The sequence below is a fragment of the Lissotriton helveticus genome, chromosome 2_1 (genome assembly GCF_964261635.1).
Source record: "Lissotriton helveticus chromosome 2_1, aLisHel1.1, whole genome shotgun sequence".
Classification (NCBI taxonomy): Eukaryota; Metazoa; Chordata; class Amphibia; order Caudata; family Salamandridae; genus Lissotriton; species Lissotriton helveticus.
Window position 1 is genome coordinate 151,848,834 of NC_136059.1, and position 21,799 is coordinate 151,870,632.

The window sequence follows — 21,799 nt, forward strand, 5'->3', positions numbered from 1 at the left end:
CACGGTCTGCCACCGCACCCTAGTGCAGCGCCTCAACAACATTGGAATCCAGGAGAAGGCACTGGAGTGGATCATCTCCTTCCTCACCGGAAGAACACAGAGAGTCCGCCTCCCCCGTTCAGATCCGAGGCCACGCAAGTCATCTGCGGGGTATGACAAGGATCATCACTCAGCCCCACACTGTGCAACATCTACATGAGCCCCCTTGCAGCAATCGCATGCCAACACAACCTCAACATCATCTCCTACGCCGACGACACCCAGCTGATCCTCTCCCTCACCAACGATCCCGCCACCGCCAGAACCAACCTACACGAAGGGATGAAAGACGTAGCCGAGTGGATGATGAACAGCCGCCTGAAACTGAACTCAGATAAGACGAAGTCCTCATCCTGGGATCCTCGCCCTCTGCCTGGGACGACTCCTGGTGGCCCCCTGCCCTGGGCAGCGCACCCAAACCCACAGACCACGCACACAACCTAGGCTTCATACTGGACTCCTCCCTCTCCATGACCAGACAAGTCAAAGCCGTCTCCTCGTCGTGCTTCAACATCCTACGCATGCTACGTAAGATCTTCCGGTGGATCCCCACCGAAACCAGGAAGACGGTCACCCAGGCCCTCGTCACCAGCCGACTGGACTACGTCAACTCCCTCTACGCCGGAACCACTGCAAAACTCCAGAAAAGACTCCAGTGCATTCAGAGCGCCTCAGCACGCCTCATCCTGGACATCCCCCGACACAGCCACATCTCCGTACACCTGAGAAACCTGCACTGGCTCCCCGTCAGCAAGAGAATCACGTTCCGACTCCTCACCCACGCACACAAAGCTCTCCACAACCAAGGCCCAAAATACCTCAACGACCGCCTGACCTTCTACACTCCCACCCGCCAGCTTCGATCGACCAGCCACGCCTTCGCCGCCGTCCCCCGCATCCGAAGAGCAACAACGGGAGGAAGATCCTTCTCCTACCTGGCCACCAAGACGTGGAACTCCCTCCCCATCCACCTCCGCCTGACCCAAGACCACCTCGCCTTCAGGAAGCAACTCGAGACCTGGCTGTTCGAGCAGTAGCGGACCCCCCAACCCCAAGCGCCTTGAGACCCTCCGGGTGAGTAGCGCGCTATACAAATGCTTTTATTGATTGATTGATTGAGTGTGAGATTTACATGGGGCTAAGAAGAAGTGGCAAATAAGGGGTAGGAGGTACATCCACAGGAGAATGGGAATAAGGAAGCTGTTAGTGTTAACATGTGTAGATAGTGAAATGAGGATTGTTGGGGAAAGGATTCTGGGGCGTACAGCTGGGAAGATGAGGACTGGGCTATGTGGGGCTAAGTGATATTCTGGTGGCAATTTTACACAGTAACTGATTTAATAAATATCTTACTTGCACCGGACATCATCTTTTTATTGGCGACGAGCGGGAGCCACTGGAAAAGGAATGCAGACAGGTTTGGTAGTTGCGCAAGAGTTGCTAAAGGGGGTTTGAACTCTTGACGAGATGGAAATGAACAGGAAAGCAGTTTGGGTACTGGAGAAGAAATGTAGGTACGGAGGGAGAAAGAGCGGGCAAAGCTTTAGTAGAAGACAGGGGTACGTGAGGAATAACTGAGGGAAATGTGGTGTGGGGACATTGGCAGTGACAGACATGGCATGTGCCAAGGGAAAGCGAGCTAGTACTGAAACACGGAGTGGAGCATGTCTATAAAACCTATGCGTGTGATGGCCTGTAAAGCGAATGGTGTGCTATGTGAAGCGGGCGCCATAGTAATTAAATAAAAAAAGCTATTTGCAATGCAACACATCTCGCATTTAAATGCGAGACCTTAGGCATTGGAAAGAAGGGGCCGCCATTGTCCCACCTGCTTGAAAAGAGAAAGCACGTATGACGCACTTAATGTAAGCAAAGCACGTCGTGCCTGCAGTAGGAGAAACTCAATAAAGAAAATAGTGCTTACAAGACTAAATAACAGGTACCGTGTAACAACCGAATTAAAAGGGTCAGTTCTCATGGGTGGTTACAAATGAAGACAAGGCGGTATACTAAGGTGGGACTAACAAGCCTATTTACAAATCAGAAGCCAGCATTTATGAAGGGCAATGACACAAGCCAATGACAAATATGGGCAGAGAGTGGGCTGGGCTTACTCCAGAACAGCAAGTACCGCCGAGGAGCACATGTGCGCTGACTCTAGGCTCAACCTAAAAAGAAAAAATAACAATTTTGTATCATCCCCTCACTATCAGTGTTTATTTTGATCATGAATTTTATATCTAAAGGCTGGGTAAACTGTTTTTTCTTTACCCTCAGCGGCACTTTTTGTGGTGGCTGCTTTATAAAGGCTTCATGAGATGCTTGATGCAATGGAAGAAGGTTTGCACCATAGGCTTGTTACTGTTTCGTAAGTAAATCCATAAGAATTTGTACATATTTATACCTATTTTCTGGTTTTGAACTGTAAATGACAGCAATGCAGAGCAACAGTAGGGCATTGGGTTGCACCTAAAAATGAATAGTGTCGCAAAAAATATCTGTACAGTTATTTTACAATTCGAATGAGCTCAGCATAAATGGATCTGCCAGACAGTTACCTGATAGGTCCATGGATATCAGGCACAGGGTGCAAAGGTAGCACAACCATCTTTTCAGTAGCATTGAAGTTGGACTCCTTCAGGATAATGAAGGATGGAATGACAGGTTCTGGGAATAAAAAAATAAGGAAGAATCAACACTCACCACAATAAACAAAAGCATAAATCAGAAGACATTGGCTGAGCAACCAGGCCTTATCATCTTTATCTTTGGAAGTGGCTCAGCTTCCCCGGAGGAACACAATACAAGGAGCACCAAAATCATTAGAACTTTAAAAAAAAAAATTTGCAGATGCAATACAGCAGCAGGTAATGCCAGGGGCGTGGCTAGTATTGGTGCTGCCAGTAAATGAACCGGAGCCCAGAAGTGGGAGGGGGCACAACTACAGCAGCCCCTTAAGTCCTGAGAGGGCACCTAAATAACCATGCTGGACTTCCAAAGGTGAACGAGCATTAACAATGGATTTACATTTTGTTTTTAGCTTGTCACATTTGATGTGTTTTCAAAGACAGCAGTCAAATGTCAGTCATGTCTTCGAACAAATTGCTCTTTATTCTTTTACTATGGAGACCGGCTTTTATTTTTTTTTCGCTTACTGCAAAGTGTGAGGATTTTGTAAAGTGAACTGTGAACATCTTGCTGGTATGAGAGGAAGGGCTTTAGGATGTCGATTTCTTCTAACACACAACAAAATGTAAAGACCTATAAAATGAACAGTATACATATTTAAAAATATATAAAGAGGAAAGCACAGAAAAACACTTTTTTCTAATACTAAAGTGTAATGGAAACAAAGACTTGTAATATGATCAAAATAATTCGAAACACTTTACTTGGTGATACACAAATGACAAATATTTGCTGAAAGCCAATTTCCACTTTTTGTGCGCTGTACGATTTTAGTTGTCATTACAATGGGAAATGTGCTGTCTGTGTAAATGATAGTGTCTACCACACCATACTTTAGTAATATATTTGTGAGAGTGTGTTCCTAAAATACACCACCATCTACATTCAACACCAATACCACTGTACTGCTGAATGGGCGTGACTCATCTGTGACCCTTGTTTTTGTGGAATGATTGGATTCAGGGTCTGGCCTACCGGGCAATCAAGCAGTGCCCGAAGAGTTGGTCTGACAAGTAGGTGTGTGGGATGGTTTTTGCCTGTATGCAGACCTGTTTTATGGTCAGCTGGGCTTGTTTTTACTGTGGAGTTCCCTGATTTTAAACACTGCCTGCTGCATGCTCAAATCAATGCACTCTTCCATACCTTGCTAAACACTTATTCAGCGTGTCTTTACAAATTCACAGCCACCCTATTTAGAAACATGGCCCACTCTTTTAGGTATCTAATTTACAAAGGGTGGTGCCAGTTTTATTTTCATGCCTGGGCCTACTTTCAGTCCCAGTTTGACCCTCCTTGGATTTTCCAGAATCCCTATGAGTTCAGTGATGTAACATTGATGGCAGCACCACCATTCTGAAAATTGTTCCTGCAGCTCTGCCTACTAGGGCCACAGGCAGTGGCGTAACGAAACTTGAGGGGGCCCCCCTGCAAAGCACATAGAAGGGGCCCCTCCCCGGCGACCCGACCTACCACCTGCCACTTTGCCTTACCACCCAGAACTCTAGTATATTTTGATTTGACTTCAGCATGACATGGCCAAGTTTTCCATCATGTTCACCTGTCCACCGCGTAGTGTACCTTTTCATTGGCGTCATTACTTTCAATAAACATTATCTGATTCAAATAGGAATACCAAACTGAAACCAGCAGATGCAAAGCAAAATAACAGGTTCTCTCGAACTCTGAGTCGCTAATGCAAACCGAGGGAGAGCCCAGGCTAGCTACCGTTCCTTACTCTTTGTCGCGTTGATCATTTATTTGTAGTTTTATATAGTGCCTACCAGACCCAGTTGTGACCAAGGCAAGCGCATTATATAAAGGACAAATATGTACAAATCTATGAGATGGAATCGGACAAAAGCGTTTTAGACTTGGAATCCTAGGTTTTCAATAGCACAACTCTTCCTAGAAGATATTGATGGAACAGTAGGGTGGACTCCGTTCATTTTTGGAAACCTCAAAAGAGGTGTGTGCATCTGGATGGAGGAATGTTTCCGTTTCCAGCGCCAAGACCTCGCCCGGGAACGCATCCGAGCCCCTCTCACCACGAGGTGGTTCATGTTTGTGCCAGGGTGGGTACACGTCTCTGTACTGGATGTTGGCCGGATCAGACATCAGCAGAGCCCACAATTACATCACAGGCAATGAACGGACAACGTCCTCACTACATATTCCTGAATGTCTCCATAAACAAGGTATAGATTACGTCTGCGAGGTTTACATTTCACTGGTGAGATTACCCGATGTATTCGTTTTTTGTGGTTTTCCAGAAATATTCCGGACTATGCCCAAAAAATCTCCAGAATGATTTGATTGGCAGACTCCTGGCAGAGTGATTGCCCAGACCCTACACTTGCACAGTGTCAGTGTTAAAGCTTGGTGAATGGTGTGTCGTGTGTTGTGCCTTTCCCACCCCTTTTCTACCCACTCTGCAAACGTGAATGGCCCTGTTGGTTACTTGTTTACAACATAGTCCACGCCCCCTTAAGTAACTGAACCTGGGTCTGGTGGCTTAGTGAATTAATACATCCACTGTGGGGACCTGTGTTCTTGTGGTCACAGGTTCAAATCCCAGCAGGCCTTTTATCCTTCTGAGGTCGATAAAATGAGTTCCATTGAGTTGGGTAACGATAAACATCTGTTACTCAGCGCAAAGATACAATTGGGTGAATGTGCGCGTTTTTTCAAATACACTTAGTTATCTGCACATTCAAGGTTGGACACACCTCTGGCAAAGTTTGGATGTCACACTCGCATAACTCCAGCACCCTCCGGTGGCAAACTGCTAGCCCTCTGCGGAGGAGCCTTTGTGTGCCTTAAACCGTAAACTTAGGACTAACAAAACTCACCCATGCAGCTCTGACTGGGCCTTTGTGCGTAGTGCCCCTAGGCTGAGACCTGCCTGAGTCTAGGAGCCGAGTGTGCAAAGAGTGGCACCCGCGGGGTGCATGTGTCCAAGTGGTTTATAAACAATGAAAGCATCATCAACTCTCTACATTTAAAGGTAGTCTGAAACTGGCAAGGGAGATTTAACTAGTAACACTACTGGCGGGCAGCTGATCGCGCGGTGCGCTGCAGCTAACACTAAAAAGCAAATTATTGTTAACGGTGCACAGACATAATATCGACTCCAAAATATCGTTTGGACAGAATATCGAGTTTTAAATATCGTTTGGAGAAAATATCGACTAGACAGAATATCGACAGCCAAAATATCGTTTTTAAGGTATGTGAAGTAATATCGACTGTAAATATTATAGACAGTGAAAATATCCAAGTATATAATCTAGATAGTAAAAAATATAGTTTTTTAAATAATATTTAATTATTTATAGTGTTTTTATGTTATAATATGTGTGAAAAGTGTCATTTTATTTTATAATTATTTTTAATTAATGATTTTTTTTAATTATTGTGTAATTTTATTCTGTAGCGGGTTGTGGGTTTATAGGGGAATAGGGTGGGAAGTAATTTAATTATAATTAATTAAATATGTAAATGTATTAATTGGTAGTAATAATTAATTAATTGGTAATTAAATAATATATGTTAATTATTTAAAATTTAATTGGTAATTAATTTAATTTAATTGATTAATTGCTAATTATGTAAATTAAAATAATGTATTTTCTGTAGCGGGTTGTGGGTTTATAGGGGAATAGGGTGGGAAGTAATTTAATTATAATTAATTAAATATGTAAATTTAATAATTGGTAGTAATATTTAATTAATTGTTAATTAAAAAATATTTGTTAATTAATTAAAATGTAATTGGTAATTAATTTAATTTAATTGATTAATTGCTAATTATGTTAAATTAAAGGGGTATTTTTAGGGTTCAGGGTCAGTGTACGTTTTTGGGTAAATGGGTATTTTTAGGGTTCAGGGTCAGTTTTGGGTTTTTGGGTAAAGGGGTATTTTTAGGGTTCAGGGTCAGTTTTTAGTTTTTGGGTAAAGGGGTATTTTTAGGGTTCAGGGTCAGTTTTTAGTTTTTGGGTAAAGGGGTATTTTTAGGGTTCAGGGTCAGTTTCAGTTTTTGGGTAAAGGGGTATTTTTAGGGTTCAGGGTCAGTTTTTAGTTTTTGGGTAAAGGGGTATTTTTAGGGTTCAGGTTCAGTTTTTAGTTTTTGGGTAAAGGGGTATTTTTAGGGTTCAGGGTCAGTTTTTAGTTTTTGGGTAAAGGGGTATTTTTAGGGTTCAGGGTCAGTTTTCAGTTTTTGGGTAAAGGGGTATTTTTAGGGTTCAGGGTCAGTTTTTAGTTTTTGGGTAAAGGGGTATTTTTAGGGTTCAGGGTCAGTTTTCTGTTTTTGGGTAAAGGGGTATTTTTAGGGTTCAGGGTCAGTTTTTAGTTTTTGGGTAAAGGGGTATTTTTAGGGTTCAGGGTCAGTTTTTAGTTTTTGGGTAAAGGGGTATTTTTAGGGTTCAGGGTCATTTTTGGGTTTTTGGGGTACATATACAATATTGCCTATTATTTAATTAAATTTTGTTACTATATATATATATGTTTTAAGAAATATGATTAAAAAAATATTATTTTTTTACTTTCATTAATTATTTAATTCTTAAAAGTTATTTTAAGTATTGTTAATTATATTTTAGTAATTAATTTTTTATATTAATGTAATTAAACATTGTTTTTAGTAAAGTCGATATTTTTTACAACGATATTTTTGTAAACGATATTTTGTACTCGATATTTTTGTACTTACCTGTTTGTACATACAAACTCGATATTTTGGTTGTAGATATTTTTTCCTCGATATTTTGCGTAGTCGATATTTTGGTAGTCGATATTATTTCAGTCATCCATTGTTAACATGCGCTGCAGCCTGCAGTGCAGAATCTGACTCAGCTTTCCAGGCCGTGAGCTGCGGCGGGAGGCGGGCTGACCGGGCGTCGTCGCCCGCCTCCTCAGATTCCAGAAGGCCACAACTCTAACCGCACCCTCTTTGTGCCACTCATAACTGTCAAACTGTGTTAGTCTCACTGTGGCCCCCCTTTATGCCAGGTCTGTGACCTCAGATCTCTGTGCCCCCATCTTCAGTCTGCCTAGAGAGTTAGCACCACTGAACTCTGCTCTAGGCCTCACTTTAAGGCCCCTTGTCCCCTCTCTGTTTCCCGAATGTTTCACGGGCAGCAGCCTCAGGATGCCTGTCTGCGTACACCTTTTCTCCCTGTCACTCTCTTCTCCCTGTGTGTCGTTGCCTGTGAGTCCTTGCTGCAGGCCACCCATCTCCCTCTGCCCCATGCCCCTCCCTGCAGGACTTGTGTGTGTCAGTTCTAACAGCCTCTCTGTGCACGTCACGTCTCAGCCCCACCCCTGTCCGCCGGAGCTAGTTGACTTGTACTGCACCGTTCTTCTCTAGACCCCTCTATCTAGACTACAACTGCCTGGCGCTTTCTGCTGCATGAGTGTGCCACAAAGCCCCCACTGTGCGTCAGATCACACATCTCTTTCTCTGCCCCCTCCTGCCCTAGTCAGTCAGCACTAGTGAGCTTACTTTGCACGCTCCTAGCACCTTTCTATGACCACCCCCCTGGGTGCCCTGCGCTCCACACGTGTGTGCTGACAGTGAAATATTGGTGCAAACCACACCTGGTTTTCTCCCCTCCTTTCTGCCCTCTTCTTCTGTCCGAGTGAGCCCATGCTAGGGAGCTCTCGCTGTCTCAGACAACACCTCTGCCCTAATCCTCTCTCATGACCCTTTCCCCCATCTCTACCTCTCCCTTCATCAGCTGTCCAGGTGTCTCAGTGCCAGCGACCTGCGCGTGGCGCTTCTTTAACCCCTCTCTGCCCAAGTGTGCTCTCTCTGCCTCAGTTACTGGCACCCCTCTCTCTCCATCACTCTTTTAGTGAGTGCCACACCTCCATCTCTCCCGACCCTGCCATGCCCTGTCCCCCTAGCGTGACACTGACCCGGATCTGCGGCATGCCTCGGACCCCTCTCTGACCACTCCCCCGCCATCCATGTCCGAGTTTGCCGTGGCTGGTGCGTTCTCAATGTAGCCTCTTTCTTTCTCTGCCACCAAGCCCTCTCTCTGGCAGTCTCTTAGTGGTTGCAGCGCTTACTTTCTCACTCACCCTCTCCCTGCCACTCCCTGCCTTCTCTGCTGTCCCGGTGTGACAACACGCAGGATCGGCTTATTGGTGCTCTCTGCTCATACTCCACCTTCCTCATGCCAGAGTGTGTCAGTGTGCTCTCACTGACTCCACACCTCTAATCTCCCTCCTGAACTCCTTCCCCTCTCTCCTGCCTCAACTCTGCTTGCCCTCTCAGAGCCCCCAGCCTGACAGCTCCAGCTATCTGAGGCCCGCCCAGGCTCTGGCACCCGTCTCTCCTCCCTGAGTGTGTCGGTAGGGTGGTCTGTGCTCAGACCATGTCTCCGCTCTCCCTTCACATATCTCTCTCTCCCCCTCCAGTTCCTGATGACCACCAACTCCCTGACCACCTGCTGTGAGTCTGGCCGTTGGTGCCTGTTCGAGGCCGGGGCCTTGGCGCAGAACCCTGTCTACTGCCCGGTGTATGAGAGCAGTCTGCTGGCCACGGCAGCCGCCCCGGGGATCTACAGCAGCCCCTACTCCTCTGCGCAGGGCTACGGCAACTACTTGACCTACGGCGCCGAGGCGCCCGCCTTCTACTCCCTGGGAAGTGTGAGGGGTGTGTGCGTGGCTCCGGGCAAGGCCACTGGGTGTGAGGAGGCTGGGCACACTCAAGAGAGAGACACACAGTGTTCCAAATCTGACTCTCCTCCAGTCGAAGTAGGGGAAAAAACGTGGGGGAAAAACGTAGGGGAACTGTGGGCGGAGAATCAGAGGGCAGAAATAACCTGTGGATTGGGTCAGTGGTCGGAGTCTGAGGGGTGGCAGAAAGTGCAAAATATCCCAATATTTAGTATTTATTTCCCATTTCACTAACCGGTTACAGCTTATTACGTTATTTAATTTAACCAATTGATACACGTTTATTTAAGGTTTAATATGAGTTATTGACATTAAAATACATTCACAAAGTGGGATATGTTTCCAATCACAGAATGTCCCAAATCTCCTTAAAAGTGGAATTGCAAGCCATTTATCTCCCAACCATGGGGTTTCTGTCATCAGCAGATCTCCATTTTTCCACAAGAGCAGTTTAAACATGAATGGCAAAATGTTTAAATGTCCTAGTTGCAAATGTTTTCCACATAATATATCATCTGCTTCATAATCTGACAATTTTTAACTAGTAAATTGTTTATTGCTCAAAGATCAAGAGTTCCTAAACAATTTGACTTGTGCTGCTGTGAAGTGGAGGGCCCTTTGCAAAGGTTGACTGGTCTCCTTTCTCACTGCTGCAGTTGTATATTCTACAGGTACTAATAAGGAAAAATCTTTGCAGAGACTGGTAGCATGTGTAAAAATTACAAAATAGTAAAGTATCAGAAAATTTGCTGCACCACTAATACCAGTGTAGAGTGTCAGAGCATTTTACATCACACATATTACACATAGACGATCAATCATATGTGTGTGAATCACTGTATAGGAAATGTTACATAAGACAAAGGACTACAAGGTGTAGGAGCCATACGACAACCATACTAGTAGGCAGCATTGTTCAATAGTGATTGGTCTGGAGAAACACAGCCTCGGAATTTAAAACGTAATACCATGGTTGGTGGTTCTCTTTAATAATCAGAATTCATTTCTACCCAAATGAACCCTTTTTCTGCAACATTAGGATAATCAAAGACTTGGGGAAAAAAACATAACTCTCTAATTTATACCTTGCAGTTTTTGCATGCAGCTCTTACATGACAGTTAAGAGCTCACTGCTCTATGTTAGGATTTTAATTTATTAACTGCAAGTAACAATAGAGTAGCTCTGACAAAAGCAGTAACCCACTGCCCTATTTACATTATATGCACTGCGTGATCTGCATGATACATGTTCTTAGCAGCAGGCACATTACCCTCTGGGCTTCTTTTCCATGAGTCAAAATGTCCACTAGACAAAACACTATCTCTCTACTAAGAACATTAATCACTGGAGTTATCATGACATTTTTATTGTTTCCGAAAATTGTTGGAGGCCAGGAAGGAGGCAGCAAGTGCTTTTAAACCATTTTATACTTGCAAACATGATGCCCCCACCTGAAGTCAGCGCCAGTCGCGGTCCATGCAGGTAAAAGCGGTGGGGCGGTGGCGCTGGGTAAGGGGGGAATTTCAAGGAACGATGCAGAGGGGAAATTAATTATTTATTTAATTTCCCCTCTGCATCGTCCCTCGAAATCCCCCCTCACCTGGCCCCTCTGCCTCACCACTGTTACCTGCACAGACCACGGCTGGTCAGCGCCTGGTGCAGTCGCACTGCCTTAGAATCACCATGCTCAAGGGTCTTTTGACCTAAGTGACAAAGTCACTGTCACTCCAGACTGTGCTGCTTCATAGACCTGCCTGCAAGACCGGAGGTGAACTTCATTATGTATTGTGGTGGACAGACCTTCAAGGTTAGCCCACACCTGCCACTGCTAGGGTCCACCTGCTGCTGCTAAGACACCAGGGCTTTAAAGATCTTGCTGGGCCTTCTAAGGTCTAGCATGGGAATGTGCTCCCTCAGGGGTAGTGGTCTGGTGGACTGGTCATGAAGGCTGAACCTGGTTCCCCAGTTCTAAATTCAGCAGCTCTGACCATAGTGCCATATCCTCTCCCCCACTAAACGCCACTCTGCCCCACTGAGAGAAACGTGCACTGCACTGACCTATACACACCTGGATGTGACTCAATTCAAATTACGCACTAGGCAAGAGCAATATGCTGCCTAATAAAAAATGAACAACATCCTAGAAAAAGCAAACACCTATAGGTCATGCAATATTAAGTAAATCATGTGAAATGTAAGCAGGAACAACATGGTTACCTTTTTCTTTTTACACTCGTTATTCAGTAATGAGTGAATGCTTTTTCCTGAAAAGTTAAGGCCATGTCTACAGGGCCCAGAAGGGACCTGCTTCAATGAACATTGCTTATATCCTTACAAAACTTAAGCAGTATCCATGGCCTTCTCTACACTATTTCTTGCTAAAAATATATTAGCCTGGTCAGAAGAAATGCTGCTCCTCAGGGGAACCCTGCTCTTGTGCACTCAAGTCAATACTCATGGAAGCCGCCTTGTGCTGCTCTGACGGCACAGGCGCATGTGCCATGAAAAGAGCGCCCCCTCTTAATCCTGGGACCTGTGGGGGTGGTTTAGCTAACACATTATACATTTGGCTAAACTGTGGGATAAAAATAATGGATATCTTGTAAACATCTCTTTGAAATTGATTCTAAAGAAATCTGTTACTCAATGGTCTCTTGCAAGAGATTTTCTAGTTTGTTCCAGTTGATTATTTGTGATAAAACAACAAAATTGGTAACAGTTACACAGGAGCGCACAGCGTGTATAAGTGTGTACATATGAGTAACAATATCCAATTGGTGCTCCAAGTGGAAAAGAGTAAGTTACCAATACTCAAATTATAAAGCCAATGGCTTTAAGACAAGTCCAAAATATCCACCAAGCACTCAAAATATCAAATAAAGTCCAAAATATCAAAGTCAACTTCTTCCAGAGTTTTCATAGGGTTTTCATTTCTTTACTTTATTCCATCATTCAACGTAGTTTTCAGAACACAGCCAACACGTGTTTCGTCTTGTCAATCTCAGACAAACAGACTTCTTCAGGGCATTCAAATGTTTTCAGAGTAGCACGCAGAGTTTTTTCTGACGGTTTCCAAGCTGATATGCGTAATTGGATATGAAGACGAATTACTCTTGATTCCGATGATAAAAGGACTCAACTATTTATTTTGAGTGGAGCGATTACTTGCAACTTGTTTCCTACGGAATTTTATACTACTATTTGTTTATTCGTGCTACTAGACTTAAGACATACTATGATGAAAATGTAATACTGAATAGCCTACTGAGCCTACAGAGAGGAATTGAAACACGTGTTGGCTGTGTTCTGAAAACTACGTTGAATGATGGAATAAAGTAAAGAAATGAAAACCCTATGAAAACTCTGGAAGAAGTTGACTTTGATATTTTGGACTTTATTTGATATTTTGAGTGCTTGGTGGATATTTTGGACTTGATTATTTGTGATGTTTCGCTTGAACCAGTTAGCCCTTTCAGGACTGGCACTGGGACAACTTCTATAAACACGTATGTGCCAGTGTTTTTCTTTTTTGGATCCATTTCACAGAGGAACAAATAAACGAAAGGAGGAAAGAGAAGGTAATTCCTGTTTCTTGAAGTCTCGTTTTTTTCGCGATGAAGAGGAGTGAGACAGAAAGGGAGGGAAGAGAGGAACAAAGAGGGGTGGGGGGCAGCTGCCAACGGCAGGACTCGGAAAACTGGTCACTGTCCTTGTTTTCTTTGGGTGCTTACTTAGGAAAAGACCGAGTCATTTTCCTTCTCTGCCCGTTTCGCTCGCCCCTAACGCCGAGCCTTAACAATCGGCCTTGGCGATTCCTGCCATCGGGGAGGCAGGTTTAAAATAAAAATGCAGGGTAACGGATTCTATAAAATTACCTTGCCGATCGGATCCCGCCCACTTCGACCACTGTCCAGTACTGGCCCGGGGGGCTGGCAGAGGCCGGGCACATCGCTGCTTTCATGCAGGGGCCATCAGATGCCATGCTTTCCTTCACAGATCTGCGCCGGGGAGACTCATGAAAGGCCTTGGAAGCCCGGCAGGGCCCGGGCGTGCGCATGCGCAACAACCATTTATTAAATGAAGAGGCCGTGGCGTGGGCTTAGCTGAATGAAGGGGCCCCTGGAGCCGTGGGGCCCCCCCGCACCGCGGGGGCTGCGTGAGCCTGTGTTACGCCCCTGGCCACAGGAGCCCTTACAGCACCGGGAGCTTGCTGTTAGCTCAGTCCGATCCCCTCAGCTGTAGTGGACGGACTCCAAGCAGTATAGTCAAAGATAAATATGAAATCATTTTTTCTTCTTTCACCAAATACAATAAAAATGCACAGTTGTGCTCTCATATGAAGGGACTAGACAGTCCCGGCTCTCCACTGATATTTGACCAATTCACACCCCTGGAGTTATCAGAAACAATCAATGTTCTGAACTCGATCCGATCAGGAGCCCCCAATGATCCATGCCCTGTCCGGGTTATTAAACAAATTCCAGAGGTGATTGGAATGGCATTGACGCCCCTGTTGAATACCGTTTTAGCCTCGGTATATTTCCCAAAATGTGGAAGAAAGCCTCTTTTCTTCCTTTGTTGAAGAAGCAGACTCTGGACCCTAAAGAGCCCAACAACTACAGGCCAATCTCACGGCTCCCTTTCCCTGCTAAAATTTTGGTAAAGGCAATGAACATCCAACTCAGTGCATTTCTTCAGCTGAACAACTCTCTAGACTCATTGCAATATGGGTTCAGAGCACACCATTGCACTGAGCTGGCTTTGTTGAAATCCACGGAGGAGATTAGAGAGGCCGCAGACAGGGGAGGCAATGCCATATTGATTCTGCTGGACCTGTCTGCGGCCTTTGACACGGTCCATCACAAAGCATTGATGGACCGGTTGTCTGATATCGGAATTGAAGGCCAAGCTTGGAAACTCTTACAATCCTTCCTATCTGATAGGTCGCAAACCGTGGATTTTGATGGCAATGCGTCCAAACCTTTTTCACTCCCCCATCACTCAGCCCAACGCTCTTTAATATATATGTGGCACCACTGGCAGAAATTATCAGGTCCTTTGGCTTCCAGCTCACCTCCTACACTGACGACACGCAAATAGTGTTGTCATTGTCTGAGTGAGGTGAAAAGGAAACAGGGGAACATTTCCATGACTGTATGAGTGCAATCTCGGGCTGGATGTCTTCTAATTGTTTAAAACTAAACTCCAGCAAGACAGAGGTCATAAAGTTTGGGAACCATCCTCATGTGTAGACACCTGAGTGGCGGCCGGAGGACATTGGTTCTTGTCCCATAGCCACAAGGAAAGCCAAAAATCTTGGGGCATTGGTGGACAATAAACTTACCATGGGTGATCAATTAAGCATGGTGATGTCAGCCTGTTTTATGGTTCTTAGAATCATAAGAAAAATTCAGCTTTTTTTGACCGAGAGCAGTCTCAAGACATTGGTCACAGCTATAAGATTGTCGTGCTTGGACTACTGCAATGGTCTATATCTTAATGTCCAAAAGCAGCATATTGATAGGCTTCAATTAGACCAAAACGCAGCGGCCAGATTGCTGTCTGGAATGCCGAAATTTGTTTCCGTGAAAGAAGAACTTAAGAAATTGCACTGGCTCCCGGTAAAACAAAGAACTCCCTTTAAGCATCATGCACCGTTTTTAAGGCCATCAATGGAGCTGGTCCTGAGTTCCTTCAGCTTAAATTCCAATGGTATGTTCCTGAAAGAATGTTACAGTCTACTTGAGCCAAACAAGTGCAAGTCCCCACATTTAAAAAATTCAAATGCCTCTAGAGCTTGGAACGAGCTTCCTTTTCATTTTAGGAATGCCCTGGATCTCCTCTGCTTTCGGAAGGGATTGAAGACATGACTCTTCTCTCAGTGGTATACACTCAATTTCCCCGGTAACCATTACTTAGCGCCAGGACACCCCACAGTAACTGTGCGTTCCACAAGTGCAATTAACATAACATAACATACATAACCGAGGCACCTGAAGGGGTGTGCCCTGGCTACCGACCAAGATGGCTGTGTTACCCTGGAGCTCCTTCGATCCACCCGACATCCTGGCTCCTAAGCATGCAAATTGCCAACAATCCTGCCCTCCAGAGGCTGCTTTGTGATGAGGACGGCTTGGCCAACGGAACACGCTCTTTCCGGTCTAGTAGGTCACCCAGGATCTGGAGATATGTTGAATGCCAATTGCTCTGGCTGCGGCATGGTTGGAGCGCCGGATCGCTATGCATGCTGGGGACGTTGCTGAATGCTGTGAGTAGCTTGAGACTGGAGCAGAGTACAGCGGACCTGCGGGCACCTCCTCACCCCCCGCATGACATCGCGTAGCCTGGAGGTCCCGGACAAGATTAGCAGCATTGTGGAGCTGGGGTTGTGTTGCGGTTTGGAGAGCCGGCCCACTACGCATGTGCGGGGTGCCGCCACTTGCTGTAAGCCGATTAATTCCTAATTCTGTGAGGCGGTCCTGCGAGTGCCTCCCTCGAGAGATTGTGGAGTCCAAGGGCTACTAACAAGACTATAACCATCGTGCTGCCCGGGCGTGTCCTTGGTTGTGGCTGCTTCCACTGACTGCGCCTGACATTGCGAGGGCCTGAGCGGGGTAAGAGTGAACTGCCCGCAGGCAATCCACATCCCTTTTCACTACAGCCGTAACCTGCAAGTGTTCCCCCGGTGGCCCCACGGTGACAGGGGCTGCGGGTTGGCTCGTGGGCCTCTCTTCCGGCCGGACAACACTGCGGCCTAGGTGAGGGTGAACTGTGGACCGCTGCGGCCGGTCTTTGTGTGCTGGGGAGGCCAGTAAGAGCTGCTACATTGCCTGATTGAAACAATCCTGGCTACAGTTATATTGGCCCAGAGTTGTATACCACTGCCTGGTGCGAACATTTGTGGCATTTCTTAGGAACTTTACTACCCTTGTGTATCTGCCGGGAGCCGGGGCTGCACGGCTGAATCACAAAACAGCCCCTACGGATACGTGATATGACCGACTGTCTCACACAATATACCACAACGTATTCTCAGCACCTTTATCTCTGTCAACCCAACTTCTCTGGATTCAGTATGGCCAAATAGGAGGGGATGGTAAAAAAAAAATAAAGAACACCCTGGGCAGAAGTTGTTGCAGTTCTCCAAGCTTGGCGCCCCGGGAGAGAGGACTGATTCTAATATGGCGGAGGGAGGTGGAGATGCGCTGCGTATGGCCCAGGCACCCCATAGTGTAGATGCTATCATGGCAGAATTGAGAGCTGGTTTTCGCTCCCTGTATGGGTTGTTCGACTCTTTGGAAAAGAGAGTAGACACTACGGGAACCAGACTGGATGTCTATGAACGTCGTCTGGACACTGCCGAGGGACGGATTTCTGACCGAGAAGACGGGACCGCACAATCCGTTAAAAAGTTTGACCGAATAGAAAAAATCTTAAAGACTGTAGCAATGAAAGGCGAATACTTGGAAGCTAGAAGTAACCGCAATAACCTTCGCATTCCTGGGATTGCCAAGTCCACAGACACTTGCAGAATAGACCATTTCATGGAATCATTGTTCAAAGATTTGTTTGGTAAAGAGGCATTCACCCCTATGTTTCTTATTGAGAGGGCACACCGCTCTCTGGGTCCCAGTCAGACTCCTGGTGCTCCTCCCAGACCGATCATCGCTAGAATGTTGAACTATCGAGATCGCAACACTGTGTTAAGACTATTGCACGACATGGGCACTTTGTCCTGGCAGAGCTCCACAGTCTCAATTTTCCCTGATTGTACTGCAATGGTACAAGAAGTCCGAAGGAAGTTAATTGGAGAAAAGGCCACCTTGCGAAACATGGGACTCAGGTACGACATGTTATATCCTGCCAGGCTAAGAGTAGACGTGGATGGAAAGACACAAGTGTTTGATACACCGATGGCTGTCCAAGAATTTTTTTGCGACTTTAAAAGAGTGGGGGGCTCTCAAGGGGGGCGGTTGGCTTGCTCCTGTCCGCCGAAGAGTGGTTCCACGGCCAGTGTGGAACTGTTTACTTCGGACTGAGTCGAGTAAAGTCATATTGATCTGGTGGGTTGTCAAACTAAAGTTGGCTACATGGTTAAGAGCACATAGCTTTCAGATTTGTCCAGTCTATAGAATTCATAAGTCAGGTGGATTGGCGAGGCGTTGCCCCCCTCCTGGTGTGTATCGCCCAGATTCGTTCATTATTGGATCGCACATGTGTGACCGTTTTTTTGGGTTGGGAGTATAATGTTGCAGGTACTTATTTGGTTAGGGGTTACTTCCTTGCATTGGGGTTAGCAGGGATGGGTGGGGGGAGGGGGAAGCGGTTTGTTTTTTGCAAATTCAATTTATTGCAATGTTTATCATTTTATTCGTTCATATGGTGCGAAACTGTTTACAATGCTTCCCTACACATTTGGATAGACACTTTCCCTAATGGCGCGTGAGGGGTTATACATGCACACTGACCTGACACTTATTACTTGGAACGTGCGAGGACTAAATAACGCCAAAAACGGTAGGCAAATACTGACCTATTTACAGCAACATCAGGCAGGAGTAGTATGCCTCAAGGAAACACACTTGTCCAAAACTGCGACAACATAGTTTGCTACAGCTTGGGGTCCCCACAGACACTTTGCTAATTATAGCTCTTATGCCAGGGGTGCGGCTGTACTCCTACACAAACGACGTCCATTTCAACATTATATGATAAAAGCTGACAGTGAGGGCTGTTACATGATTTTCATAGGACAACTGATGGGGCACTGTTGGACCTGGGCTTACCAGTCCACATAGGGTAGCCTGGCACAGAGCGGGTTTGGCTAATCTCCAAGGCAACTTGTGTTATGCTCGCATCAATCACTTACAGTAACCCAGTGCCCAGCCACTAAAATAAATGACACCACACCAGTTTAGAAAAATACGGATACTTTTTTATAAAAGTTCTTTAAGTTATCTTGTTCCGTTCAGCTTAATAATGTTACGTACATAGGATATTGTCTGGCTGCGGTCTATTTAGGGGTTAAAATTTCTTCAAAGATCTCGGATATAAACTCATTAACCTATGAACCTTTATTGAAAGAAGTGGCAGCTCTTTTAAAAAATGGCATAAGATTCCGCTTAACCTGCTGGGACCATTGAATTTGATTAAAATGAATATCCTGCCTAAATTTTTATGTCTTTTTCGTTGTATTCCTTTGCGCGTTAATAATTTGCTTTTTAAAAAGCTGGACAGCATTATTAATAACTTTTTGTGGGGCTATAAGAAGCCTCGAAGATCGATGGCAATTCTGAAATTACCATTGGAAAAAGGGGGTCTTAACTTCCCTGATTTTAGAGCCTACTTTTTTGCTTCTTTTTTTGAACCGGCTACGTAGTCTGTTTACTAGTTATAATCAATTTTTTTTCATCAATTTATGCTTGGCAGAGAGGCAAAACAATTTCTGGCAAAAGTGCAGGACCCGAATTATTTTAAACGTGTTAAATTTAAGACTGCACGGGATGCAGTACGTATCTGGAATATGATTATGATTAATTGTGAGACTTCTTTTTTTCACACTGACCTGTTACTTTGGGGTAATCCTGGACTTCCAGGGATTTTTAGTGATAATACTGGACGAGATTGGGCTAAATATGGTATTCTAAAACTGGGAGACTTATATGGTTCAAGTGGCTTCTTACAATTTGAAACTTTGAAACTTTTGTTCAAATTACCGGAAATGATGCGTTTTAAGTACATTCAAATAAGGGACTACTTAATTCGTAAGAGGAACTTGATATCTGTAAGTAGCTCAGATTTATGGAGTTGTTTTTATTTAACAAACCGGAAATCATTAATTAGCATGGGATATAAGTGTTTAAATCAAAACAAGCTGGATGAAGCTCCTCGTTTAGCGATAAAATGGACTTCCATATTAGGATTTAATGTGACAACTCAGAATATTACAGCTGCTTTAGTAAACATTAATAAAGTGACTCATTCATCTAGTCTAATGCTTCAATCGTACATAACAATATCTCACTTATACTATACACCACTGAGAATCTCCAAATGGGCACAAAACAATTTAATAAGTGACCGTACTAAATGCCCTAAGTGTGGGCTGGTGGCTGCAGATATTGTACATATGATCTATACATGTCCGGTATTAGCAGGGTATTGGTCGGTAATAGAAAACATTTTATATAAACAAAAAGTGATTAGTTCTGCATTATCAGCAGCCTCAATTCTACTTGCTATATATCCATCTAGCACTACCAACACAGATTTGTTAAATATACTTCTGACCAGTGCTAGATTGGTTATTGCGAGAGCTTGGATCTCCCTGAACCCTCCTCATACAATGGAATGGTGGGCGTTAGTTAATGAGATCTAAACTATGGAGGGCTCAATTGCAAGGAACCGGGGAATAAAAGCAACCGGGAAGTTTGTTAAAATTTGGGGCACCTTTTTAGAATAGTACAGGACTATAGAAGACACTAATAGTAGTAGGCCTCAGGGAATATATCTGTGTTTTTTCATTTTGTTGTTATTGATACAGGACTATACATCATTTATCCATGTGCTTTTTGGTCTGTCTTATGGCCACATTTGAAGGATGTGTAATGCAAAGAGTCTGGCATTACTTTATTTGTATTTTGATCTGTACCGTTATTTTATTTTATATGTTTTGTTAAAAATGTATTTGTTGATCACCTTGCCCTGCTTGTCAATACAAAATTTAAAAAAAAAAAATAATAATAATGTTACGTACTTTTGACACCTCTTACGTCAATTTCCTGTACCATCAGTACATTGTTTCCTAGAATCAAAGGGTTAACAATTACGCTTGTGGCTTTTATTTAGGCATTAGCTGGATGGATTGTATGAGGTTCACTTAAGAAACATTTCACATTAACTCAAATCAACACATCATAACCTAAGACAGGTTAAAGACCCCCCTCTTCCTTATCAGGATGAGCGCTAGAAAATTCAGCCTATATTTTGCATAGTCACAGGATTTATAACACAACGGCTCTCTGGGTCATTTTACAGTCTGGTCAGCAAAAGCGCTGGGTTAATTAGAACCCAGATCACATCTTTAATGTCCCCTCAAAATCGGCTCCTCAGACCAGCCCGACAGTTCCAATTTAGTTCCTCTGGGCCGTCTAGTCTCTAGGACCGGGGACGTAGGTTTCTATTTTGGAGTCCCTCACCTTTTCCCCAGAACCCTGCTTACTCGTATAGCGGAGCACCGTTATCCCGCTTCAATCAGTTTTACCATCGAACCGCGAGCAAACCTCACCGCCAGTCTCCTGTGCACAGCGTCGATCTCCCAGCACAGCCAGGTCGCTTTACCTCAGAGCCTGCGCTGAGGGAAGGTCGCGTTGATCAGACGGAAGCGTTGGGATTGCGTCTCCGGGTCTCCTCACTCGACTGCCTCCGTCGTTTCCTCAATGAGCCGCACCACTGGGCCTGCGCGGAGGAACAGCTGCTGAAGTACGGGGCCGCCCCTTTTCCTCACGCAGCCAGCAAGCCCTCTTCCAGACCTGCCTGCAAGCGGCTGTTTCACCAAGGCCACTCCGCCCCCTGTCAATCTCGATAAACCCTCAATGGGCCTGAGCAGGGGAGCAGTGTTTCCTCAATCTCGCTCGACTGCCTTCCGCTTTCCCCACTGTGTAAACAGGGGCTCCCGGCCACTCCGCCACTGGCTTCCCTTATTCCTCGCTAGTGGGGCGCCTCAGCAACTTCCTGGTCTATCGCCTGCTTCAGGACCACGGGGCAGCCTGCTTCCCTCACAGCGGCTGCGCCACCAATCCAGGGAATGTGACAGGGGGGAACCACTTCCCAACAGCACTCCTCCGCACCGGTAAGAAGGAACCGATGGGACCCAGCTAACGTTGGCAGTGGACAGGAGGGGAAGGGGAAGAGTAAGGCTGACAAGTTCCCTCTGTCCGGACCCTGCCCTTCCAAAGCTCTAAGGGACTGTGGTAGGCTCCCACGCCAGGGGTAACAGTGCAGAACTTTCTACTCAGCTCGACCCCCCCCTCCCTTTTCTTCTTCTCAGTCTATCAGGTCCATTCTAGTACTAGGGATCAATTCCTCTCAATTCGCCAGGAGTCCCCAACCAAGTCCAAGAAGGATGTCAACATAATCTCCTACGCCAACGACACCCAGCTGATCCTCTCCCTGACCAACGACCCCGCCACCGCCAGAGCCAACCTGCACGAAGGGATGAGAGATGTAGCCGAATGGATGACGACCAGCCGCCTGAAACTGAACTCGGACAAGACGGAGGTCCTCATCCTGGGCTCCTCGCCCTCCGCCTGGGACGACTCCTGGTGGCCCCCCGCCCTGGGCACCGCACCCAAACCGACGGACCACGCACGCAACCTGGGCTTCATCCTG

General features: G+C 45.5%; 1 protein-coding gene across 1 annotated transcript in view; it reads right to left on the reverse strand.

The window, feature by feature from the left end:
• Positions 1–2,149: 2,149 nt before the first annotated feature.
• The window catches only part of LOC144820085 (uncharacterized), a 395,659-nt gene continuing 376,009 nt past the window's right edge, over positions 2,150–21,799 (reverse strand). The window contains exons 4-5 of the mRNA XM_078677737.1: positions 2,598–2,706; positions 2,150–2,207 (exon numbers count right to left, since the gene is read on the reverse strand). Of these exons, the coding sequence (XP_078533863.1) occupies positions 2,150–2,207; positions 2,598–2,706 (167 nt within the window). The remainder of the gene's footprint in view (positions 2,208–2,597; positions 2,707–21,799) is intronic.